This window comes from Echinops telfairi, unplaced genomic scaffold, assembly GCF_000313985.2.
Source record: "Echinops telfairi isolate 266 unplaced genomic scaffold, ASM31398v2 ScPeMD7_7469;HRSCAF=8507_0, whole genome shotgun sequence".
Classification (NCBI taxonomy): domain Eukaryota; kingdom Metazoa; phylum Chordata; class Mammalia; order Afrosoricida; family Tenrecidae; genus Echinops; species Echinops telfairi.
The window spans coordinates 85812048-85839108 of NW_022111372.1; the positions used below are offsets into that span (position 1 = coordinate 85812048).

Genomic DNA, 27061 nt, shown 5'->3' on the forward strand with positions numbered 1-27061 from the left:
GTCTACAATCCTGATGCACGTCTTTCTTGATTTTAATCGATGCAGCATTCCCTTGGTTCCTCTTGAACCGTGTACAGGTTCTTCATGAACACCAGGAAGTGTTCTGAAATTCACATCCTTCTCGTGTCTGGAGATATGTGTTATGTCCATGCTGTCTAATGCCATACCCTAGTCAATAAAACACAAGTAAACATCTTTCTGGCATTCTCTGTTTTCAACCAAGATCCACTGGATATTAGCAATGATATGCCTTGTCCTATGTCCTCTTCTGAATCCAGCCTTAACCTCTGGTAGTTCCTTGTCAATGTACTGCTGCAACCGTTGGATGATTTTCAGCAAAGTTTTACTTGCATGTGATATTAATGATTATTCTATAAATTTGCACATTCTTTGAGGTCACCTTTCTTTGGGATGAGTGCAAATATAGACCTCTTCCATTCAGTTATCCAGGTAGCTGTCTTCCAAATGTCTTGTCTTAGATGAATGGGTGCTTCCAGTGTTTCCTCAGCTTGTTGAAACATTCCAACCGGTATAATATTAGTTCTTAGAGCCTTGTTTTCAGATACCGCCTTCAGTGCAGCTTGGACTTCTTCCTTCAGCACCGTTGGCTCCGTGATCAAATGCTACCTCTTGAAATGGCTAAATGTTTACTAGTTATTTTTGTTTGAGCGAGTCATCTCCATAAATTACGAGGCAACTAAACATTCTTTTTAAATTAATAATTATTCTATTTGATTGAAGAAACTTATTGAATCAACTTCAAAAATGTGAGTTTTCTTCATTTTTTTTTAAATATGAAAGCTGATTTAAGTTTTACCACAAATTTAACTTTACTGAAAATTCTAAGGAGCATTTTCTTTCTATCATGGGAATTATGAGAGGAGGAGCCCTTTTGATCACTAGGTGGCAGAATTACTTTTTGTGACTGAAGGTGTCTCTTAGAAGTAAGACAGAGTAAAAGCCAGCCTGATGTACAGGAGGGCCCGGTATCAGAGCTGAAAGTGTGAAATTCCGGTTGGCAGAAGCCTGTGGAGGACAGTCAGGTGCCCTGGGGGCATCGTGGTTAAACACTGGCTGTGAGCTCCAAAGTCAGCTGCTCCAAACTCCCAGCAGCTCCCGGGAGAAGGACGGGCTCTCTGTTCCCATGAACCCTTACAGCACTGACTCCATGGCGGCTGTTTTGGTTTATGGATGACAATGGAAGTCCAAAATACGTTCACAAGATCTACATGGGGAATAAGCCTCAGGCGAGTCGCCGCTGACCGTAACTGTAGGATGGGAATATTGGAAAGATGCTTATCGTAGATTAAAATGAATGGTTAAAACTTGTTCACCTGATATCCCTTTTGATACACTTTGAGGTTGTTCTTGTTTTTAATATTTTCTGGTGTGTGTGTATGTGTGTATGTGTCTGACGTCAGGGCTTATTTCTGTTGTGTTTTGTTATTGTTGGTAACATTCTTGGCCTTGAGTTATGCATCTTTCTATGTTTTTTGATGTAGGAAACCCAGGTTGGGTGAGTCTAGAAGGACTATAACTAGAATAGGCTCAGGGAGCATGGCAGGGAAAGGGTGGCAGAAATGGGGAGCTGAAGTCAAGAAGTACAGCAGGAAGAAAATATTTTTAAAATAATGTGGTAGTGAATATACACCACTGCTTGACATGACTGAACTATTGAATGGTATGATGTCTGGATTATGTCCTAATAAAAATGTTTGCCTACTACTACTAATAATAATAACAAAGCCAGCCTTTAGGCACAGGCAGGAAGAACTATCAGAAGTTCATAAAAACCCTGAAAATTGATTGTGCCCTATCTATACCTATGTGAGAAATACATCACCCATTTCCTTTATCTGCATTGCATATATCCTGTTCTGACATTTGTATCATTCTCTGGTGCTTAGCTTTTTTCATCTGTACTTGTGATAACATAGTCTACTTCACATGGTTGTTGTGGAGTTTGAAAGAGCTAAGAGTGAAGCTCTTAACACCTACTGGAGAACTATATACACTTGATTAATATTTGGGTTATAATGATAATAGAGTCATTGTCTTCATTTCAGTGAAATCGATTTTTGATGCTTCAAAAGCTCAAATTTATACCAGAACATGCATTCTATTCAGTCAAAGAAGACTGAATAGCTGAAACCTTTAGTGTCGTCATGTCGCATAGAAAATAAATCAGGATTGCTCATGGGTCAAAGATCAAAGAGATCAGAAAATTCAGAGATGCTTATTTGAGACACACTGTAGCTATTCTAACACCATCCTTGGAGCCTCCTTTAAGTGGGCATCTACCTCTCATGGAACAAAATCATCATTCCTGAAGCAGCCTTACTCAATTCCATTACAAAACGTTTCTTCATTGTAATCCCAACTCTTTCTTCCTGTCCTCTCCCATCCATTTTCATTCTGTTGCTTGATGTCTCGGAGAGGAGCAAAAAGAAAAATAATGAACCGAAAAAAGTCCCATAATCTTTGCCACGAACTCTACCGATATTTTGTGTGTGTGTGTTCCTTAAAGATTTGATTTTTATTGGGCACAACAGGAACTAAATTAAAATAAAGCCTTGTTTATTTTTCACATTTTACTGTGGATAATTCATACAGAAAAGGTCGCATGTCTCGGGCAAGCTCTAGCGAGGCTTGGGCACCAGGTGTGTCGGAGGGAAATGCAGGTGGGTGGCCGGGCTTTGCTGGGAAGACCATGTCAGGAACAAAGCCTCATCTGCCCTGTGCTCTGTGAGTGCCCATGCATATTTTTACATGACTGCTGCCATGATTTTCAATTGCTTCACATGCATGCAAATGTGTGACAATGAAGATGGAGGACCAAAGAAGAACAGATGATTTTGAATTATGATGTTGACAAAGAATATTAAATGGTCCACACATGGACTTCCAGAATAATGACTACGTGTGCTGGGAGAGAAGTATGGCCAGGACGGTCCACAGATTCAAGGAGAGTGATATTTCATCTCCCACACCATGGGCATGTTGTCCAGAGACCAGTGTTTGGAGAAGGACATCAAGCTTGGTAAAGTAGAAGGTCAGAGAACACAAGGAAGACCTTCAAGGAAATGGATTGGTACAGTGACTGTACCGATGATTTTCAACCAGCAAAGATTGAGGATGGTGCCGGGCCAGGCAGGTCTTGTTCTGTGGTACGCAGGGTGGCTGAGTCAGAACGGATTCACTGACACCTAACAACAATTTATAATCATTCACAATTCAGCTGTTAATCCTGCAGAGTCCGAAAACATTTAGTCTGATTATCGTGAAGTACTTTCTTCTCTGGTTAAAAGACTGAGTGCTTTTAATGTCTTTTAATGTCCTAGAAGCTGATTTTGATGTTTTTGTTGTGGTTGTTTTGTTTATCAGCAGTTATTATCTGAAAACGCTCCATTTTTGCCTGTGGTTTTTTTTTTTTTTTCATTTTGTTTGTTGTTGTTGTTAGTTTTGTTCTTTTTGTTTGTTTGTTTTTAATTCCTTTAAATGTTATTATACATCCCAAATTGAATACTATGCATCAAAACCTCTTTAAGTAATTCCTTCTCCTGCTTCCTTAGAAGCACTGTGACTGAGCTCTACTTACAAGAGGGCCTCGCACATGGAACAAGTATTTCCATGCATTTTCCCATCTGGGCCTTGGATGGGATCATTCTCTCTAGTACAGAGAAGCTGTCCATTCTTCATAAATTTGTGATACTCGGCGCACAACTCCTGGGAAACAGAGGGAGGACATTGGAGGTGTTAAACATAGATTGCCAAAAGGAGTTGAAGAGCTTGAGAGCCCCCCCCACCCCCCACTTAGGTAGAAGCAATCATTGGCTTATTTTAGAATGATTCTTCATTTTGGAGGTACCTGATAAAAGCTATGGACCTTCGACCTCAAAATAGTCGCCCATGTACTTGGTAACACACATGTGAACACACACATACTGGAAAGGTGTAATACAGCTTCTAAGAGTTACTCAGCTACATACCATCCATGGAACTCCAGACACACATGTCAATGATGTGTTCAGTGACGTACACTCACCTCAAACGAAGTCATATTTTCAGACTGTCTCTTATGTCTCAATTCAGCTTCCTTCTTTTTCTTTTCCTCTTCTTCTGCTTGGCTAAAAGCGGGTTATTTAAAATGGGATGCGTCAGAACCATAGAATTTCCAGATTTTCAGTGATCTCAACTGTTATTTAATAACTATGATCAGTATTGACTGAAATCATACTTTGTGCTTAGCCAAGTGCACATACTATTAACTCCTTACAATTTCTTGTAGCTGAGATTTTGGTCATAGATCCACTTTAAAGATAAGAAAACTGATTCTAAAAAGAATACATAACGTGCTCAAAGATACATAGTTATTAAGTACAAGCTAAATAAACATTTAAAGCCTAGTCCAAAGGGTTTGTTTGTTTTTTTAACTTCCGGTGTGCTACAGTAACTCTGATGGCTATCAACTCTGTGCTTTAACTGTAGAATCATCTACTCCTGTTATCTTGACAGAAGCCCTGGTGCTGTAGTGAGTTACACAATGGGCTGCTCACTCCAAGGTCTGCCGTTCGAAACCACCAGCCACTCGAAGGAGAAAGATGAGGCTGTCCACTCCTGTCAAGAGTTACAGTTTCAGACACCCACAGGGGCAGTTCTATCTTGACCTATAGGGTCACGAGGAGTCAGAATCGATTTTTGGCACTGAGTTAGGTTTGGGTTATCATCTTGACAAATATGGTAGTTCATTTCTTCTCAAAAGTCCTCAAATGATACACATTTTTTCTGGCTATTTTCATAGCTTTAACTCATTGGCCTCACTCGAACCCATGGAAATTGGCTAGACCGGTCCTTTTCTCATATTTAAAAATGAAAACTCCCTTTCATGAAGGGAAGACTGAGCTTCTAAGTATGTTCAACCCCTCACACCCTTCAAGGGCCGTGAGTCAACGTGTTTCTCTAATTATGGCCTTCCTCTGAGTGGTTTCATTATATTGTCCTTCTATGATAGCGGTCATCTCAGAACGGAACACAGAAATAAAACCGAAAAGACCAGACCCTTCCCGTGTCCTCAGCAGGAGCACAACTCACAAGAAGGCCGCACACATGGCGCAGGTATTTCCGTGCATTTTCCCGTCGGGGCCCTTGATGGGGTCGTGCTCTCTGGTGCAAGGGAGTCTTCCATTCCTCACAAAGCTGCGGAATTCACTGCACAGTTCCTGACAAGAGAGAGGGGGGAAGTTGGACATAGATTTCATTTTTATTTAAATTAGAATTTTGAAATAGCTGCATTGGATAAATCAAAGATTACAGTCTTCGAGGTGGATTACAACTTGCCGTGAAGCAAAAACCCTTACAACTGGGTTAATAAGTAACATTATAATGAATAAAGAAAAGTGCGAAGTCGACAAGGATCTCATTTTACTTGGGACCACAGTCCGTGCCCATGGAAACAGCAGTCAAGAAATACTGTCTATGGCATGGGGAAAATCTGTTGCAAAAGGTTTCTTTAATGTGTTCAAAAACAAAAATGCCATTTGAAGTCTAAGGTATGACTGACCTATGTGTGAAAGCAAGAGACGGACCACAAATAAGTAAGATCAAAGAACAGATGACTTTACACTGTGGTGTTGGGAAGCATTATTGGATAAAGCATATACTTCCTGAAGAAGTCAGCCAAAACCCTTCCTAGAAGACAGAACCACGACTTAGTCCCATGTGCTTTTATACGCTATCAGGAGGGACCGGTCCCTAGAAAAGGCCTTCATCTTGGTCAAACAAGGTGTCAGTGACAAAGGAAGGCCTTCGGTGATGTAGATTGACATGGTCACTGCTACAACCGCGGTCTATTAGCAACACTGACGCTCTGTCTCTTTGAGCCTAAGATTTTCATTGTGCTTCTCCCACACGTAGACTTTAACACAAAAAACTTAACATTCACTATGGGATGTGAGTACTTAAAGTAAGATGTCACAATATAATAGAAACACAGACTCGTAAAATCTGCGATTCTCTAAACAAAATAGGATCAATGCAAAATATAGGCAAGTGGGAACTCATGATTTAGAGATTAAGGGCACAATTTTGTATTGTGGTAACCACAGGAAATAACGGGAGCAAGAATTATTTGAGTAGGTTTTTGGGGGGTTAGAATGCATTTGGAAATAAGCGCAAAAATGAATTAAGTTGAGTCACGGAGGTAGAAAGCATATAAAATCATGAAATTTTATATGGACACAAAGAGAGAAACAAGAAGAGAGAGGGGTACGGAGACTGGAGACTGACATTCATCCTGTAGTTAATGATGATATGTGGGATCCTAGGGGGCAAAGTACAACTGTTCCATAGAGCTTCCAAGACTATAAATTCTTACGAAAGCAAACTGCCTCATCTTTTCCCCGTGGAGCTGCTGGTGAATTCAAACTACTGTCCCTTTGGTTAGTAGTCCAATATTTTAAACCATTGTATCAACAGGGTTCCTTTCTTATCTGAACCAGTGGGTGTTGCTAATTGATATCAGACTATAAATATTAACATTTGTCATAATTAAGAGGTAAAAATCATGCTTTTCTGAGGGTTCAAAGTATGTTTTCCCTCATTCATATGGGATATGGCAAAAAGGCTCGTAGATTGGAAACACACAGGTCGAATTTCTCTGGAAAGCGGTTAGCCAAAGAAAATGGTTTCTAACTGCAGATGACAGACAGTATTAATGGTGCTCTTTTCTATAGAAAAAGCATCACACATCAGTTTGAGGTGACCTGGGTCTTGATGATGTGCCATTGTGGACCTTGGCTATTGTGCACACTGGTACTCTCACGGGTTCTTTCTGGGATTGGATACTCTGTACCGATGATTTTGTTTCAGAGAGGTCAAAGCCTGGGTCTACTCTCAGGCCTCCGAGAATGGCAAGGAGGCCCAGAGACTTCTGAAAGGCTGGGAACTCCTCAGATTCTTTCGTTAGCTAGTATGTCATTGGGTGGGGGGTTGGCAAGCGTTTCCCTTTCCAGATAGCGATAACATTTATATTCCCACGATGTTTTATAGTTTGCAAAGTCCATCATAGTTTATCTCTTAGTTCTTTCCAACTGCCCTCAGAAAAGGAGGGACAAGAGTTATTAGCTCAACTCACTAGGATATAAGAATGAGAATCATGTAATTAGCTCAAGGGAATAGTCTGTAAAAGACGGAACTGGAACTAGAATCTATTTTTCTAATTCCCAGTGAGTGTTCTTTTTATATCGTGTTAGTTCAAAAGTAGAACAGCTCAACATCATCCTTCGATTAAAGCATTATGATTTTCCTGGGGGCTTTTTGCTGGACAATGTTTCAGGTATTAAGGTCTCTGAGATGTGTTCAAATTTTAGTGTCTAGTAGGATTAATTGGCTGGGCTCCACCCACTGCATATGACGGTGTCTTTTCATGTTGTCTTTTATTTCTTGCTTCTGCTCCAGCTTTTTTCCTTTCTTCAGCTTCTGCTTGGCTGCAGGAGAGACAAAACAAGGGAGACCCATTAGCACTGAACATGCACACTGTAGCCTTGCCTTCTAGCCTTAGGGAGGACCAACATTGATCCTTCATTACACCATCAGTGAGAAGGAATAAACCACCTCATGATGGTTTTCATATATTCATTGCTCTTCTTTCTAAAAGGCCAAGTGTGAAGGGAAGATGTAAAAGACCAAACATAATCATGCATTGATCATTTAAATGAACAGTATTTGCACTGTACACACAGTTAACTACAGGCTTTTCAAGCATTTCTAATTGTGAAAAAAAACAATAAACCATGGATTGTAAATGCAATCCATTTATTAGAATGCCAAGTAAACTGTTGTTCCAAATTCTGAGACAAATGGCTAGTCTAACTTACTGAAAAATGTCACATCATATTACTTTTTCTATAATTATTTTGGGATTTCTGTGTGTTTTATGGAAACTGTATACTAACCAATTTTTTTGCTACATGCTAACTCTACCTGTCTATCTATCTATCTATCTATGTATCATCATCAATATCATCTATCATTATCTGAGATACCTATAACTTCTAAAAGTGGTTCAGATTGGTTTTAAGGAACCAGAAAGCATCTGATATTGGCCTAAAGGCACGTTTGTTCTAGTGCTAAGTATGTTCCAGTCGTAAAAGAAGGAGTTCTAGGAATATATACTTGAACTAAATAACTGTTGGTACATCATCCAATTCTTCAACCAATGTGCGCTGTTTAACTTCTTCAACTCTTCCTTATTTTGAACCAGTTTGCTCATCTATGAAACAAGTCGGCTTGAATAGATTATCTTTTTTAAAAAAAATAATTTTACTGTGGGCTCGTACAACTTATCACAATCCATACATCCATCCATTGTGTCAAGCACATTTGTACATATGTTGTCATCATCGTTTTCAAAGCATTTTCTTTCTACTTGAGCCCTTGGTATCAGTTCCTCATTTTTTCCTTCCCTCCCTTGCTTCCTCCCTCCCTCCTTCATGAACCTTGACAATTTATAAATTATTATTATTTTTTCCTGTCTTGCACTGTCCGATGTCTCCCTTTTCCCCCTTGTCTGTTGTCCATCCCCCTGGGAGGGGTTTATAGATAGGTCATTGTGATCAATTCCCCGTTCTCCCCACAGCTTCCCCTTCCCCTCCTGGTATGGCTACTCTCAATATTGCTGGTCCCCAGGAGTTTATCTGTCCTGTATTCCCTGTTGTCAGCTCTTATCTGTATCTATGTGCATACTCTTGTCTAGCCAGATTTGTAAGGTAGAATTAGGGTCATGATAGTTGGAAGGAAACAACATTAAAGAACTAGAGGAAAGTTGTATGTTTCATCCGTGCTACAAAGCACCTTGGCTGGCCCATCTTCTCCTCACGATCCTTCCATAAGGGGATGTCCAATTGCTTACAGATTGGCTTTGGGCCTCCACTCTGCACTCCCCCCTTATTCACATTATGAGGCTTTTGCTCTGAGTCTTTGATGCCTGATACCTGATCCCATCAACACCTCATGATCACACAGGCTCCTGTGCTTCTTCCATGTGCTTTGTTGCTTCTCAGCTACATGGCTGCTTGTTTATCTTCAAGACTCTAAGACCCCAGATGCTCTATCTTAAAGAGCCCCCACCCCCCCACCCCCGTACAGTTCTCGAGTCCCATAGAGTCTCTTTGTCATACTTACTAGAAGGCTTGGCACAGAGAACATAAGTTGCCATGCATTTTCCCATCTGGACCACGAACGGGATCATTTTCTCTGGTACAGAAAAGTGTGCCATGCACTGCACGATCTTGATATTCACTGCAGAGTTTCTAAATAATGAAAGAATAAAGCCATTTAGATATAGTTTTTAACTCACTATTTCTAACTTTAAAGTGATTTTTAATAAAGAAATTGGAAGAGAAGAATCAAAAATATTTTTAACATCTAGAACTTAAGACCATGCCAAAATTGCATAATTGATCTCCTAATCATATTGGCCCATTTATGTATTCCACAAATGAATTAAATTAAGGAGATAAAAATATGATTTGGCTCCTTTACTAATCAAACAGAGAGGCTAAGTATGTGAAATATAAACTATTAAGGAATGTGCCACAAGTCAGCATTAAGCATGTTTACTCCAGAAGATTCAAAGAAGAGCTATGCTTCAGTTGTATCTTTGAAGCTGTGTTCACCCAATGTGGCAAATGGGTTCTCTAAGAGGAATTATGCATAGACAGAGATGTGTGAAAGTACATGTTCTTTTGAGATTGTTCCAATGTATCAAGGAGTAGAGTAGCATCGGGATCGATTGAGCAAAGAGAGGAATGTTTAGAAAGGTCAAAAGGAAGATCTTAAAGGTTGGTCAGATCTAATCTACTAAAGACCTTTGATAATTTAGATTTTGTTCTTGGGCATTGACAAATGTAAGCTGTTCACAGCAGAGAAGAGCAAATGTTCGTCTGAGAGAGATTGCCCTGTCAGCTGTGTGAAAGAACTGAGAGAGCAGAAACTAAGATGGAGCAAAGTAGCTATGCTGTCATATATAATCAATACATTTTTCAGTTGAAAAATAAAATCATTAATTGAGAACCATTTGATAGATCAAAGTAAAGGGATTAAGACTGAGGGAGAAAAAAGTATAAAAAATAAGGTCTAGTCAATAAGGCAAAATTATATAAACACACAAGACTTAAAGTGGATAACTTTTTAAAACTGAGACGTCCACATTCAGGGAGGCTGAGCAATCCTCCAGATCAAAACAAAATAATGTTAAAGAAAGCTTGCATCAAGTAAAGTGGTCCAAATAAGACTATAAAATCATACCTTTAATTCTATTATGTGATGGGGTCATAAAAGCATTTGCTACTTTATAACATCAACTCAGAACTCCAAACAAAACTTATTGACAGCGAGTCGAATCTAACATATGCCAACCCTACTGGACAGGGTAGAGCAGCCCCTACGGCTTTCTGAGACTGTAACATTTTATGATAGTAGAAAGCCTCAACTTTCTCCCGTGTTGTGGCTGATGGTTTTGAACTGATGACCATGTGATTAGCCAACAAAGGAGTAGGAGGGAGGATGACTTGAGTCTTATAGGTGGAGACTAAAAGTTAAGAGACAACATAGGATGCTAATGAATTAAAACAGCTATTAATTGTCCGAGCTAAGATAGTAGCAATTGGGGGGCAGAAAGGGGCAGGGTGGAAAATAAGTAGTAAAGAGGAATTCTGAGAGTAGATTGCACCACGGTTTTAAAGGCAATGTATTAAAATATTGATATTGCCTTAAAATTAAAACCACCAAAACAATGACTACACAGTCAATGTTTGGTACCCAGCACACATTGAATTTAGATAATGCTTTGAGATATCAAGTTCTTGTAGGAGTATGGGCCCCCTAATGTACAATTTGATTAACTACCTACAAGGAGAGGTAATAAAACAATAAGTATAAAAGAGGTCCTGGAAAGTCCACTGATACTGGAAAATACATCATCAATATTGAGAAGGCCTCTGAGAATTAGCCGTGCGCACAAAAGCAAAATGCTCTCAAAATCCTCACAATGGCTCTGGTCCTCACCTCAATTTCTCTTTTGACTTTATTTTTCTGGTCAGCCCTTTTCAGATTCTCATCTGCTGCCTTTTTTTCTTCTGAAAATCGTCGTTGGCTGGAGAGGGAAAAAATAAAAATCTGAGCTGTGATAGTTAAGGTTTATTGTGCCAACCTGGCCAATGAACACATGTAGGATTAATTGAAGGGCAGAGAACTAAATGGCTCAGTGAGTCTCGCCTGTCTGGTCTCTTGTTCTCTGATGGCCAGACCACTGTGGGGCTGACTTAGCTAGTTCCCTGCTTCAGCTGGCAAGGCTCACTTCCTGCAAGACATCCCTGAGGAGAAGCCACATGGGCCTACCCTGATGCAGCTCTGGGTGCTGGAGCAGCCACGTGGAGACCCTGCCAGTGCTGGGATGCTTACACATTCACTGACTCAGCTTTCCTTCTGTGGTCAGCATCATTGTGAGATTGAGGAGGATTTTGTAGATCAGGATTGGACATATGAGTTAATGTCGGACTTACACGGGCTTGAACTGGACTGGGTTGGGATACTTTCTTAATGTTCACTAACCTTTTATATAAAACTCTCTCTTATATACATATGAGTTTCTGTGGATTTGTTTATCTAGTCTACCCAGACTAACACATGAGCAGACTAACACATATTCAAAATGTATATGTTATAAAGAACCATTTAGGAGCAGGGAAAAACAGCTGAATTTTTCTATTCTAGTAGCATTGTCAAATGACCTTCAATATCCATCCATGCAATTTTATTCAATTAAACACTTTACAATTTCCTCAGAGATAATTCTTGGTTTTTACACGATTGGCATACCATTTTCTTCTACTTTAATGATTTTTTTTTTCATTTTGACTTTCTTTAATTCTTCTCGCCCAGTCCCCAAATGGAGATTGGCACTATATCTCCCACTACATTTTTTCCCTGAACATTTTTTTCTTATAAAATACATTTCATTCTGTCTTGCACTATATTTATATCTGTGTCTGGCTTATTTCTGTTCCTACACTCTTGGAAACCTGCAGCGGCCATTCCATCCTGTCCTATAGTGTTGTTATGGGTTTGATGTCAGTGAATTTAATTTTTGGTTTATCTATGGTATGACCTTTAAGCTTTCATGTGGGGGGAGGTCAGATCCTTACTATCCCTGCCAGACTGCTGTCTCACACCACCACAGGGGTGGGCCTGCTCCCTGCCTCTGGGGACAATGGACAGGCTCCTGTAGGTGGTGTTTTCACCCTACTGATAATGGTTCCTATGGAGACCCAGAGACCACCCCCTAGACCACCCCCTTAGTGCTGTGTAACCTATAGTGCAGCCCCTCCCTGTGATGTATGTCTCTACCTGTAATTAGTGGGCTGGCATGCCCCCCAAAAGTATATAGGCATGGGTCAGCAATAGAGAGCTCTCTGATCTCTGACTCTCTCTGACCCCCCACTCTCTTCCCCCTCTCCAGTCCCCTCTCCCTTGTTCCCTTGCCCTCCTTCCCTTCCTCCTCTCTCCACGTGGACCACCAAGCTGGGCTGAGGTGAGCAATGCTACCATGTAATGCGTCTGACTGCATTATTGTAATATCGCTCATGCTGTCGATGACTTTAATATAATACTTATATATCTCAACCGTACAATTGTGCATTACTGAACCCATGGGTAGAATTAGTAGCAGAGGGTGGGGCTGGTCCCCCACCTCCATTTACATTTAATTTAATACTACACTTTCAGAATTTTTTCTACATTCATTTATTTACTCATTTAGTCAACATTTAATTATTGTCTATTTTTCTGCCAACCATTAGCCTAGGTCCTAGACATGCAGTGGTAACACTGCCAACCCATACCCTAGCCTTTGGAACCGGTAGCCTGCCAAAGTCAACCAAAAGTCATGAAAATAAGTTTATAATAGCAAACGGTGGTAATTTTCATTATAGAAATTAAATGACAAGGTGATAAGGATGGAATGCACCATGTTTTTTACACAAATAACAGGTTTTCTACATTTTTTAGTCTCTCTTTCACCAAAGGAAGTATTTTTGAAGTTTAATATGCTCTTTTCATTATATCAAAATTTAAAAATAATTTGCAAGAGGGAGGGAGTTCTTGGCAAACAAATATAGCCTGACAAGCTTGTATGAAAATACTGTGGCCTGAGAGTTTGAGCAGATCTTGTCCAAGGAAGAAATCCCCTGAAAAATCCCTCTATAAAGTATTAAAAAGCAGTCCTGCCACTTAGAGTCAGGTGCACCTGACCAAGCCATGGCATCACCAATCCGTTCTGTGCAGGTGAAAAGCTGGGCAGTGGATAAAGTAGACCAAAGAAGGGCTGATATACTTGAATTGTGCTCCTGGTGGAGAATACTGATTACCAGAAGGATGACCAGTTCTATCTTGGAAGAACTACAGCCAGAGTGGTCATGGGAAGGGAGCGACTTCATCTCCTGGATTTTTAATCTATTTCCTGGAGGTGTCCGTTTCTGGAGAGGGAGATTCTGCTTGGGAGAGAGTCAGTGGAAAGGAGGAAGACTCTTAACGGGATGGATTGACACAGTGGCTGGGATACTGAATTCAAACACAACCATGCTTGTGAGGAAGCACAGGACTGCACAGTGTTTTGTTCTGTAGTACACAGGGTCCCCATGAGTCAGAACCAAGCCAACAGCACTTAACAACAACCTCCAACGATTTAAGACACAATCTTCAAGCGGAAGAAGCACTAGCTGACCAACACTCAGGCCTGAAAGTGGACGGTGCAAATGCGTGGTATTATTTGCCCTTCTCTGGGAGAACACTGTTGACTGTCCCTGGTAAAAAGATAAGCGCTATCCAATTAGTGTATAAACATGACTTTCTTGAGCAAGTCCCATTAACACTGTCATAATGAAATCCCTACTGACTGAAGAAGATGAAAAACAATTCATCTCCCATATCGTGACTAGCCCATTGAGAGACTTACAGACCACATGGTAGAATGCTGAGGGCAGTGTTTGTAAGCAGTATTCTAATTGTAATATGAAGCTTTTGTACTCTTAGACAGATACACAATTGTAGGGATGACACACACATTAGCACCTATTTATTAGACAGTATTATGATTTGGTGGAGGGGGGCATCAAACTGTTCAAATGGCTCTCAACAAACAAAACCCATAATTCCAAGCAATTTCTATTTCTACAAGGTAGGTCACTGTGAATAACTGTATCTATGAATATATACTCACAAGAATTCAGCACACAGGGCACATTTGTTGCCATGAATCCTGCCATCGGGGCCACGGATTGGGTCACTCTCGCGTGTACAATAAAGTCTTCCACTCCTCACTTGGTTCTCATATTCCTTGCAAAAATTCTTTAAACAGATACATATTTTTAGTATTTTTCTCCTTAATCCTGAAATGTTAGATGGTAATTCTATAATGAGAAGGAATCTAGAAGGTGTTGGTATAAATATTCTCAACATATTATTGAGAATTATTAAGAAGTAGTAATTGTATTAATAATTATAATATTACTTGGTACTTGTTATGTGACACTCTTAATTAAATATGAGATCCTTGGGAACAATAAGGCGAGGTTTTCAAAAACTAGATAACTCTTGTTGACTTCAACTACATGAAAAAATAAACAAGTAAAAAATTCTTCAAGGGGCTCCCTCAAATGCATAAGAAAATGCAGTGGCCAATGTAAAATGAACACATGTTGACTGTTAGCAGAAGATGGAATCAATGAGATAAATTGTTCAAAAGCTACTAACTATGATCAAGTCAAAAACAATCCAACCGAGATTACAAAAGAAAAGGATGAAGGCTGTCTACAACTACATAATACTTAAATTTGTGTGTGTTTTTCTCTCTTCGATTTCCTGTGGATCTATGGGCCATTTTATCTTACGTATTCAGAAATAGATACACAGAATTTCTGGCATTAAGCTTAATATGTATTTAGAAAATCTGCAAAGGTTGCAACTTCCATCAGGAAAAATGCAAAGGAGGCTTGCTTCCAACATTTACGTTTTTCTAGTTTGGTACTCCATGTCCTCGCTGTGGTTTGAGATGTCGAATTATGGAACAGGACCTGACCTAAAGGTACATCACCTACTTCTCAAAGTATGGAGAGCCTAGTGCCAATAAGAATACTTTGTGGCAGAATAATTATGTAATTCTACCTCCATTTCCGCTAAGAAGACATGAATGTTAAGAACAGGGACCTGGGAGTCAAGAGGCCTGGGCGGTAAGTGGATTGTGGGTCTTCATCAATGAAGACTGCGGCATAGCCCATCCAGTCTCACCACATACCCAACGAGCTCATTGGGACAGATGCTCTTTAGAGCCTTTTCTATGGATCCCTGGTGATGTGGTGGTTCAGCATTGGGCTGTGATCCGCATGGCTGGCAGTTCAAAAGCAGTAACAGCTCCACAGGAGAAAGACCGGGCTTTCTAATCCCATAAACAGTTACAGTCTCAGAAACTGACATGGGGTCACTATGAGGCAGCATTGACTGGATGACAGTGTTTTGAGAACCTTTTCTGGATCTAGCAATCTCTAAGTTTTTCTTCCTTTTCAATGCTCATATTCATTAGTGCTTTAAAAGAGAATCCTGTGTACTTCTTAACAAGAAGATAATTTGTTTTTGGAGGAGCAAAGGGTGTGCTTCAAACTGGCTGGTTATAACAATCCAGGGATACAGAGGCAGAAGTCAGCAGAGGGTACTCAGAGTACAGTAATAAAATTAATGCTCATGATTCTCCTACAGAAACAATGATAATTTCGGTTTATAAACTGTGATTCACCCGAGGAGCGTCTGAGGAAACACTTCTGAGAGCAACCCACTGACAGGTTAATTATGGGGCAGGTATTGAGCCATCACTATGAAGCTATCCTATTCAACATGTTGTTGTTAGTTGCCATCAAGTTAATTTGCACTCGTGATGAGCCCACGTGACAGAGGAGAACTGCCCTGTAGGGTTTTCTTGGCTGTAGTCTTTATGAAAGCAGAACACCAGGTCTTTCTCTTGTGGAACCACTGAGTGGGTTCAAACGGCCAGTCTTTCAGTTAACAGTCAGGTGTTTAGGGAGTGCAACCAGGGCCCCATCCTATTTACCATAACCAGGTCTAGTGGCCCCACCAACACCATGACCTCAGTCACTGAAGGAAGAGGAAGACTCAGCCAAGCCCTGATGAAATACAAAGGAAATTTCCTTTTTGTGATTATAAAGTAATAATATGTTGACTACCCCTGGCTGGGACCTGGTCATGCTGTTGGACAAATATTGGGCTGGTAACTTCAGAGTTGACAGTTCAAAGCCATCAGCTGCTCTGGGGTAGAACGAAGGGGCTGTCTGCTCTCCTAAAGAGGTACAGTATCGGAAACCCTATGCTGAATCACTGTGAGTTGGAATCTACTCAATGGTGCTGAGTGCTTTGTTTCAAACCAAAGACTACGGCTGAAATTTAACAACCATCACAAAAGAATTTTCTTTCCAATCTTTGGTGAATACTCAACATATTGTAGACAGTTTTGAATACTTTATTTTTCTTATTTCAAACTCTGAACACATTATTTAGGGTGGAAACTTTGGTTCATTGAATAGCATTATGGGGTAGGAAGTCAACTCAACTATGAAAAATTGGGCCTTTTTGTTCTCTTAGGATAATGCATCCTCTCCCACCCACAGAAATATTACAAAAATAATACAAGACCGTATCACAGTCCAGCAGGAAGGTAGAGTTGAGATCATATATCAACCTCTTTATGTTGCTGATAAGAAAACAAAGCTCCAAAGGGAGAGGATGACACATCCATTTCACCCACTGGGCACAGGGCAGACCTGAGCTTATCACCCTCAAGCGTTCTGACTCCTGAGCCAAAGCTGTGCCAGTGAGCCAAGTACTTGTCATTCATATTGAAAGTAGGATTTAATAACCGTGATAATTTCAGAAAATCTGGTTATATTATTTATAATCCTTTTTCCACTAATAAAAGGGAAAAATATAGATATATTGAAAACATAAAATCATCAACTTACTAAGGGTGTTCTTAAAGCCATGATCTCACTATGTGTTTGAGATTCTCATTAAGCAAAAACAAGCTATTTATAAATTCATATCTTACTGAACTATAAAGGAAAATATATAACTATAAAGGAAAAATGATGCACTGCAATGTATATTGATGAATTTTACATGAAATTTAACAATGAATAAACTGTTTAGACAAGTCTGGAATTCTCTTTAAATTATCATCTATAATCTATACTATATTGAATTTTTTAAATTATCAGAGCAAAATTAATGTACAGTAAGTCAGAGTGTGTGAACAGAAATTAAGCAGAATTTAGTTCACAGAAACATTCTCTCTTACATCTTCTATTTCCTGGGTTCCCTAACTTATTTGACATACCCCATCCTTTTCAGAAAAAACAAAATTACTCAGAGCCCCTATGACAATTAAAATATTTTGTACTATAGTCTATAATCCAGAACAAAATTTTAGTATCTGCAGCCCTACCCCCTACCCCTACCAAACACCTGGGGGAGATTTCATTCAGTTTGGGAAACACTATTCTATTTACTTGGAGAGTAAAAGGAGTGGGGTGGGGATTACATATTTTAACTGCGTGTTTTGAAACTTTGGTAGGGAGTGATGTTTTAAATCTGAATTTAATGAGTAATAAGAATAGCTGATTTAAGGAATTTTGAAATTTAAAAATATGGACATCATAATAAAGGACAATGATACTATTGCATTATTTCAAAGGTCCCATCATTATTATGTTCATCTATGGCCATGAAAAAACAAATTGTGTGGGTGAGGCACATACTTTTTCAGCATTTCGTCGACTTCTGAATTTAGCTTCTCGCGTGGCATTTTCGTGAGCTTCTTGTAAACTGTTAAGAAAAGTCAGCATTTGGTCAGTCAAGTATCAGTGTTTGATCCTTGGTGAAGTGCTTGTGCATATTTTTTTGTTGTAACTTGTTAAAACTGATCTACTTACAAGACTAGCTTTTCCCTGTTTTGAATGGCTGAGACATAGAAATTGCCAAAGATAAGGAAGGGCGTGAAGCTGACTCACTGACAGTCAATTAGAAGCTTGTCTGTTAAAATAACGATGGGCGTAGCACTTAGACTGACAAACAGAGATCATCAGGAAAATTCCCTTCAACAGGCAGAACCAAAGGCTTCAAAGCAATGCTTTGAGGAGGGTGAAACTGAACGTTGGAGATCCTGGTGGCTACACCCTTACGTGTGGCTTTTAATACCTTCAAAATATTTTTTGCCTTCTTGGACAAGTGGGACTGTTAATCAAGGCTACATGTGAATCCAACTTTCATACCCTTCTTTTTTTTTTGAATTTTTGTCATGTGCTTTTTTTGCCCCCAAGAGTTTATTGGCATATAATCCACATATTATGCAATTTGATAGTAAAATTAAGAGGAGTTGTACAATTATCTCCACAATCAGTTTTAGAACATTTTCTTCAATCTTGTGTCCATGATTATTAGCTTCCCATATCCTCCCACACCTGCTGCCATACAAAGAACTATTAATCCCGCTAATATCTCTATAATATTACCTCCCCTGCACTTCATTCACAGAAAACAACAATTTAAAAGCGAACAATGACAATGTTAAACAGATAAAAACCTCAATCGAAAAGAAAGCAGAAAATATCTTGCTGCCATTGAGCCAACGCTGCCTCACGGTGAACCCCTGTGGGTTTCCAAGACTGTAACTGTTTACAGGAGTAGAAAACCCTGTCTTTCTCCCACTGACCTCTTGGTGGTTTTGAACTGCTGACCATTTAGGATCACAGTCCAATGCATAACCACTATACCACCAGGGACCCTTAAGTGGATCATAAGGGAGATCAATAGATAGGGTGCTAAATTTTAGCCTAACTTCATCTACAACAATCTACTTTCCAATGCATTTTGTTTCATCAAATTTCAGTCCCACCCTGGGGACAGAAGTTACTTACTCAGTTTGACAGAGAAAGAACTAAGGGTTAAGGAGGAAGGCTTTCCTTGGTCAGGGAGTTCAAGAACTGAAACAGGAAACCACAGGATCAGGGCATGTTTAAGCATTGAAAGTGCATGCCCCCCGGTGAGACAGAGATCAGGCTGATTTCCTGTCTGGAAACCAGTTATAATCATTGTTTTGTGAACATGAAAGAACTTGCCTTTGAATTCTACAATAATTAATGGTAGTTTACATTTTTGAGAGTTCACAAATGTGCAAGATTTACTAATCTGTGAAACCTTTCTCTAGCCTGCTTTTAAAGAGTCCGTGATTTAAGTAAAAGAAAACGTTTACTGGCATGCTGACCTGAGGACTTCAGAGTTTAAACCTCTTTTAAGGTCAAAATATGAAGGTCACTGAATCTTATTTAGAGAGCCCTGATGGCTTAGACAGTTAAGCACAGAGCTGTGGACTGAAAGGCTGACCCATTGAATTCACCAGCCCCTCCGTGGGAGAAAAGTCAATTAGTCTATGTCCAGAAAGATTTAAAGCCTCAGAAACTCTATGAGGCAGTTCTATTCTGTCCTCTAGGGTCACGATCAGTGGATGTATTTGGAGGGCTCTCATTCACAGCTGGGGCTTTCTAGTGCCCAGAACAGTGTTAGGCACTCGGGAAAGATTCCCAAGTGAGTGATTAACCCAGAAAATACTAGTCTGTCCTTTGTATTAATAATGAATTCTGCCTGTGGCGTTATTATAGACGGTGCTTATTCTGCAGGAATCTCTATATAGGCCCAAATTAAGCCATGCATGTCAAACGACTGACTGCCATTATTCCATATGAAAGTACTTTCTAAAATTTTAATTTCTATGCCTTATAAACACCATGCATTTTCATGTCATTATTAGGTAATTTCATCTTCTAATTAGAATCATTTAAGAATCCCAAATTTAATTTAACTACCATAACCAATGTAAGGGCCCTAAATGGAATACTCACTTATACTCAATTGCTATCCCAAAAGTTGGCCATCCAAACCCCTTGGTGTCACCACAGAAGATAGAAGTCTAACCTCCTAAAGATTTCAATATGAAAATCCTCTGGAACAGTTCTATTCTGAAATCATGAGGTTGCCATGCATTAGAATCGACTCACCAGTGGTTTGCATTGTTACTTTTTGTCATCAACCTTAGCCACTCCTTTCTAGAAGCTTTAGTAGATAATACAAGGAAAAAGAAATCCCTCTGAGAAGAAGATCTACTTCACATTATGAAGGCAAGGATGCTCGTGAAAGTTAGACATTGAATAAGAAAGACTACAAAAGAATTGATGCATCTGACTTATCATGCTGGCAAAGAATATTAAATGTCCATGGACTGCCAAAAGAATAAACAGATCTGTCTTAGAAAGAAGTATAGCCAGGATGCTCCTTAGAAGTGAGGATGGTGATACTTCCTCTCATATACTTTGGACATGCTGTCAGGGGAGACCAGGCCCTCAGCAAGATAAATTGGCACAATGGCTGCAACAATGGGTTCAAACATAACAGTTGTGAGGACGATGTAGGACGGGCAGTGTTTCGTCCTGGTGCATACACAGGGTACTTATGAGACAGAATGGACTGGATAGCACCTGACAACAACAGGCTTTCATGTTTCATGAAACAGCCCTTATTTCTCTGCAGGGTGGTTCTCAGGGCAAAAACCACGGACATTGTCATCGGGTTCACGGGTTTGGGCACGATGCTACTTACAACAACTCAGCACACATGGCGCACATATTGCCGTGTGTCCTTCCATCTGGACCAAGAACAGGATCATTTTCCCGTGTGCATCCAAGTCTTCCGTTTTTAACATATGGCCGAAAAGCACTGCACACATCCTGAGGAGCAGAGAAAGGAGGTTGGCACATACCATCGTTATTGTCATGCTTGCAACTCTGCTGTTTAAGAACTGGGCACCTTTCTGCCTGACGAGCTTCAGGTGCTAGAATAGCGCCATCCACGTAGTAGGAACTCAACAGTGTTTGTGTAATGCTTGTAATATGACATTCCTTCACTCATGGATATTCTATTATGTGCCCTATGCAGGGTCCGCACAGTTCTTGCCTTCAACGTGCTCATAATCTACTAGGCAATGGGATATTAAAAGTAGTCGGGGCTGTGTGCTCTGATGGTGGTAACAGCAAACATGGTATGAACATACTGAAAGCTGATTCAGGGGAAACACCTGGTCAGGAAAAATGAAGTCTGGTGTGTAGGAATGATTCATTTCCTACTTTCACAGGCTCGTATAATTTTAGCAGAGAAAGAAGATCCACCTCTAAATATCGCGTTTGGATGTATAAACATTCATTAGGGAACTTCCCAAGAGCCTCTGACAGTGTTCATTGATGGGAATTTAGTAACTTAACTGGAGTTGAATTATTTTCTACTACAGATCCTGTCTTGGTTTGATGTTGCCCTTTGTTTTTATTGCTGTTGTTTTGAATAGAAAATAGGAATAAAGCAGAAAGGCTTAAAATTTGAGTGCCCCGTCCCAGTCCCAGGAGCTTCTTTACAGAAACACTTGGTCTCCCATGGCAAGGCCACCATCAGTTGGCAACAATCAACTCCACTGCCCCCAACAAGGATCCCTTTCTCCGGAGCAGCCCACCCACCAGGACAGGTGAGTGCTTCTGTTTTTCTTTGCGGTGGGCCCCCACATCTGCCACCCCACTCCTCACCTGCTCAGGGTCATTCTTCTTACATTCCCCTTCACTCTGGATGTTGACTTGGGATCTGGTCTTCCTGGAATGGAACGTTAGGAGACGCAGCAGTTTCATACCACAGAACTTCCCACCATTCACACCTAACTTCTCTTCATGAGAGTGAGTCTCCTTTGTTCCGAAAAATTATTAACAAAGAAACTCAAAGGGGAGTTTGAATCAGAACTTAGGGGAGATGAACTAACAGATGTAGATAATTTTGGGATTCCACGCAGAAAAATAAAATATACAGTGTGCCCATAGCTGTGTTATAGTGTAAAGTAAATGAAATAAAACTTGCACAACCTTCATAAGTCTATTTTTGCTTTTCTTACTCATAACTCTTGCTGAGAGTTGGGGGTATAATTTGATCTTGTTTCCAAAAATGCAGTCATGTGAGGGGTGAATGAGATTTAATTCAGGTAGAATTTTGTGAAGTTTTTTTGATTACAAAGATAGATGCACTTTGCAGGAAAGTCGAAGATTGAGCATGTAGCACATTCGTTTCTATACTTCTCATCCAGTGCCTGTTGTAGTTACAAAACCTTAAGAGCAGACGTTTGCAGACTGAGGCCACAGTCCAGACCCTGCAAAGCCAGGGTGCTATGTTGTTGGCATTGAGGGTGGAGAGAGACCAGAACGAGGACAAGATATAGGGCAGTAAGGTACTTTAGTTACTTGGCAAAGATTAGATAGAGTGGAAGAAGTTCAAGAGTAAAAGTGCAAATTGCCTATTCTAATATTATAAATTACTGAGCACTTAATAAATATCAATTGATGATGAAACCATTCTCTGTGCAAAGCCATATGGTGATTGATTTATAAATGATAAATAAACAGACAAGTTGGAAGATGTGTGTGCCTGTGTGTTTGTGTATATTCCTATCCTGTCCCAGTGGTATCTAGCTGATAAATTACATAAAATAGTGTTTTATGAAATATAATGTGTCATCTTGTATGTCCCAATACACATGAAGGGGCTTCAAAGTTTGCAGAGCAAATACATCATCTTTCAATTTCCTCTAAAAACTTTAAAAAACACATATATGTATACTATATAATATTAAATATTACATATTATATGTATGTATAATATATAATCTTGAAGATAATGACCAGCTTTCTGGTCATTATCTTCAAGCTTATTGGCAAGGAAAATGTGGCATTATGAGGGAGATATGCTTTAAGCAGAAAGTCTGCTTTAGAGAATACTCACGCAATCTCAGCACACAAAGTACATCTATTGCTGTATGTTTTTCCATCTGTACCACAAACAGCTGCATTATCAAAGGTGCAGATGAAGTCCCCATCTCTCTCTCCTCTCTTGAATTCATCACAGTTCAGCTACAAGAGATGGAATCAAGCAATGTCAATATATGAGAGATCAAATGCTCCTCAAATATGTAAAAGGATTTTAAGACTGTGACAATATCATGGAAAAAGAAAAACATTCGAAGGAGAAAACCATGGATAAAAACATCACCCCCCCCCAAAAGAAGATAGACACCCTCTCCTCACTGAAGGACTATCTCATTATTTGACGTTTTACAGTTATGACAAAAGTTTTTTAAAAATCTATCTGACACATTAATGGGGAAAAATTCATGTGCAATCTGACAGTAAGGAACATTAGCTGATTTGGGTTGTAATGGTTAATGATCGATGTCAAGGTGGCTGGGCCATAAGTGTAGGAGGGTTGGCAATTCTGTGATGATGTACTTTGCAAGTTATGCAAAGATGCTCTCACCTTCTATTTTGTGATCTGATGTGGTCATTTTTGCATAATTCAGATTTTTGCATAATAACCTGATCTCTTAAACCTAACCACGTCCATAAGTAAGAAGAGGGTGTAACTAGATTTCAGAAGAAAGCATCAGTACAATTTCAGTCACCTGCCACCTAGAGATGTAAGCCAAGTCACTCCTGTGAAACTCAGTTGTCTGTCAAGCTCTGAAGAAATGATCTCTGTCCACTGCGATTCATAATAAAGTAGCATAGGCCAGTGCACAGTTAAGAGGCAGACTTTAGATTCATAATCCTAACTCTGACTTTTATTTACTGCATGATTGGGGAAAGTTACTTAACTTCTCTGCATGTTAATGTCAGTGAAAAGTGGGCATAATATTACCAACCCCCATCTTTAAATATTAAATAGTTAAACATATTAATTGACAGACAACATTTGGAACAACATCTGGCATCTCTTAGGTATTTATAGTTGCTGCTGTTAGTGTTTATGTAAATGTCTCGATCAAGACGTGAAAAGTCTACCTCTTCTTGGGGCGCTGAGAGAAATCCCCAAACCTCCCTATGGGAATGTGACACGTACATGGGGACAGACCTGCACAGTGAGAAAAACAACTGCACCAGGAACCAAGCGAGGACTCATGCCTGAATCCCAGATCAGCCACCCACTCGTCTCACCTGTGTGAACACCACTTTCCTCATCTGCACAGTGGGTATTCACCCACTGCCTACATTCCAGACTAGTGATGGGGAGCAGATGGATGCTAAGAAATGTATTTGATTCTTTGAATATAACATTTTAAAAATATTGGAATTCATTGTAACATGAATGATATAAAAAGATGTACAATCAACTTAACACTAATTTCTACATAAAACAGAAGTTTATAATGAAGTTTTTACTATAAGATATAATATTGCAAAATGAATCCTATATTATTATAATAAAATGGTTTCATAATAGACATATAACAGTTGTTAGACATTCTGCTCCACTATCTGTACTGTATGACCAGGAAAATTTTTTAAATAAAGTGAAAATGGAATAAGTGATGACCATCGATGCTATTTGATTCATTCCACAAAATTCTTCACACATTTATGAGGTTCCGCATATTCTGACAAATTCTGAGACTACCTCAGAATAGAATACATGTTCAAAGAAGTGTGCAGTCTGCTAGGAATAGACACATCAAATGTGATTTTAGAACAAGTAAGTGCTGTCCATCATGGAGTAAGAAGACGATGCCTGGAATGGCAGTCATCTTAAACAGCAGGGAAAGGCATTCTGAAAGGAGGGCACGTGAGGTGGAAGGTGTTGGTGTTCGGTGCCACTGAGATGGTTTCAACCCACAGCGGCCTCTCTAAGTACACCAGACGAAACACTGCCCGGTCCTGCGCCATCCTCAGAATTGTTCCTGTGCTCGAGCCCATGGTCGTAGCCACCGTGTCCATCCATCAAAATAAAATGAGTAATAAGATAATGGCTAGAATGGCAGTCATCTTAAATGGCAAGAAGGTCACTCTGAAAGGATGGCTGTGAGGTGAGAGGCGAGAGGCAATCAAGGAAGAGGAGGCTGCCATTAAGGGTCTGAGGGAAAACCAGGTGGGGTATCCACCACCACCCTGACTTCCTGTCATCTTAAGTCCCTCTCAGAGTGACCCTGTGTCCGAGGACTCATGTACTCGATAGGGTTTCCCAGGGCTGATTTTTCAGATATGGATAGGTGGGCATTTCTTCCATGGTACCTCTGGGTATGCTCAACCCTCCAAACTGTCTGCAAAGGATTTGTGGTTGGAACTCACTGTTGTATTTAAGGAGTAAAAGGAACTATGGCCGAGACAATCAGATCAAACAGGAGAACTATTGGTTTTCTCTCTGAAATCACTTCTGGGGAAACTATAGAAGCAGGAAGAAATGATGGATGGAACTTAATACAATTTACTTCACTTGGACAAATGTATTTAACTTGAGACAATTACTACCATCCTCCACCAGTCAAAGCAATAGCAGCATACCAGGTCACAGGTGCTGACAGACAGAAAACAGGACAGACCAAAAGTCCAGCTGGGAGTTGATGACAAAAGGTGCAAGTATTTATTACTTCATCTCTTGCCTGTAGTGAGTTGGGCTTTTTGGTTTTTATCTCCTACCTCTCCAAACCCTGAGGGCGGGTCATAACCTACTGTTGACCATGCATGTATGAGACCTTGAAGATTGATTTCTGACCTGATGGGGTAACATCAGCCAACTGGAGTGAATGACTCTGGTTCTGGACTCTTCAACTCTGGGTCTTATATTTTCCCTTCCTTACACTGACCAAGAAAGACATTTCTTTCCCACTCTCATAACGAGTTACAGTCTCAGAAACTCACAGGGCTGGTTCTACTTGATCCTATAGGGTGGCTACGGCGGTCAGAAGAAAGACATTCACTCAAGCTTATGCTAGAACATACTCTAATACACTTAACCAGGGAAAAGACTAAAATCATTATGAAAATTTGCTGTTGAAATATATGGATATCCAAGGAGAAATAGAGAGCACAAACTGAACAACATATATCGACTGATCAATTAATGGAATAAAAACAAACGATAATTTGTAAAAACTGTAGCCCTGTTCTAAAGAGATAAAAGAAGAAATCTGAGAGGTGAAACATGAAAGACAATGTTGCAAAGACTAAAGCAAAAGTTTTTGATAAGTAAAATATTATATATAAGATTCAGTAATATAACGAATAAAACTAAGATGGATCCAAATATATGATCAATATGTGGGCCCTCAGATCAAAAGCTCTCCTTTAGGCAATGAAAAGAGAGAAAGATAAAATAGAATAAAAAAGAAATGTAAAAGGAGGAAAGAGCCATCTGAAGGAAAAATGGACAAAATCAGGAAGAACAACAACAATTCACAGAATTAATCAAAGTGGAAGAGCAAAAGAAAGAAAAGAAAAATATCCATCACAATTCGAAGGTAAAGTTCTAGTCCGTATCAATCCACTATGGACATTTGGGGTTTTCAGAAAATGAATTGAGACTGGGGCATAGAAGAGGAGATACTGATATTAGCAAGATGATAATATGATTAGAAATAAAGCTTTCGATTAAGGGTAACCACAATAAGAACAAAAAATAGACATGTAACTGTTATTTAATTATTTCATCTTTCTTTTCTAAGTATGGGGGTTTGATATTGCTGTTGGGAGCTTATAATGCTAATTACAAGCCCCATGTACCCCATAGAATGAAATCAAACTGCTGCCAGAGCCTTTCAGACTCCACTCTTTATGAGAGCAAATTGCTGGGTCTTTCTACCATGGAGAGGTTAGGTGGGTCAGAAGTGCCAGCCTTTCAGTTAGCAGTCTAGTGCTTAACACCAGGACTCCTTGATCATCGCTTTTACGTCATCATAAAAGATAAGCTAGAAATAATTGTAATTTTTTAAAAGCAAGTTCATTAGTTAAAACATGAAAAAAGAAACAAGTCTTTTTTTCAAGTCTTAATATAACAAAGATAGCAACAAACGGAAATGATTGTAAATGTAATCTTACAG

The 27061-nt window shown here is 39.6% G+C and overlaps 1 protein-coding gene across 2 annotated transcripts in view; it reads right to left on the minus strand.

Moving 5' to 3' along the window:
• Nucleotides 1-27061, minus strand: part of SPINK5 (serine peptidase inhibitor Kazal type 5) — a 79938-nt gene that overhangs the window by 41044 nt on the left and 11833 nt on the right. For both annotated transcript variants that reach the window (XM_045284745.1, XM_045284744.1), the window contains exons 6-16: nt 22978-23105; nt 21741-21804; nt 20770-20897; nt 17877-17943; nt 14276-14403; nt 11065-11152; nt 9181-9308; nt 7403-7484; nt 5092-5219; nt 4046-4127; nt 3599-3726 (exon numbers count right to left, since the gene is read on the minus strand). In XM_045284745.1, the coding sequence (XP_045140680.1) occupies nt 3599-3726; nt 4046-4127; nt 5092-5219; nt 7403-7484; nt 9181-9308; nt 11065-11152; nt 14276-14403; nt 17877-17943; nt 20770-20897; nt 21741-21804; nt 22978-23105 (1151 nt within the window). The remainder of the gene's footprint in view (nt 1-3598; nt 3727-4045; nt 4128-5091; nt 5220-7402; nt 7485-9180; nt 9309-11064; nt 11153-14275; nt 14404-17876; nt 17944-20769; nt 20898-21740; nt 21805-22977; nt 23106-27061) is intronic.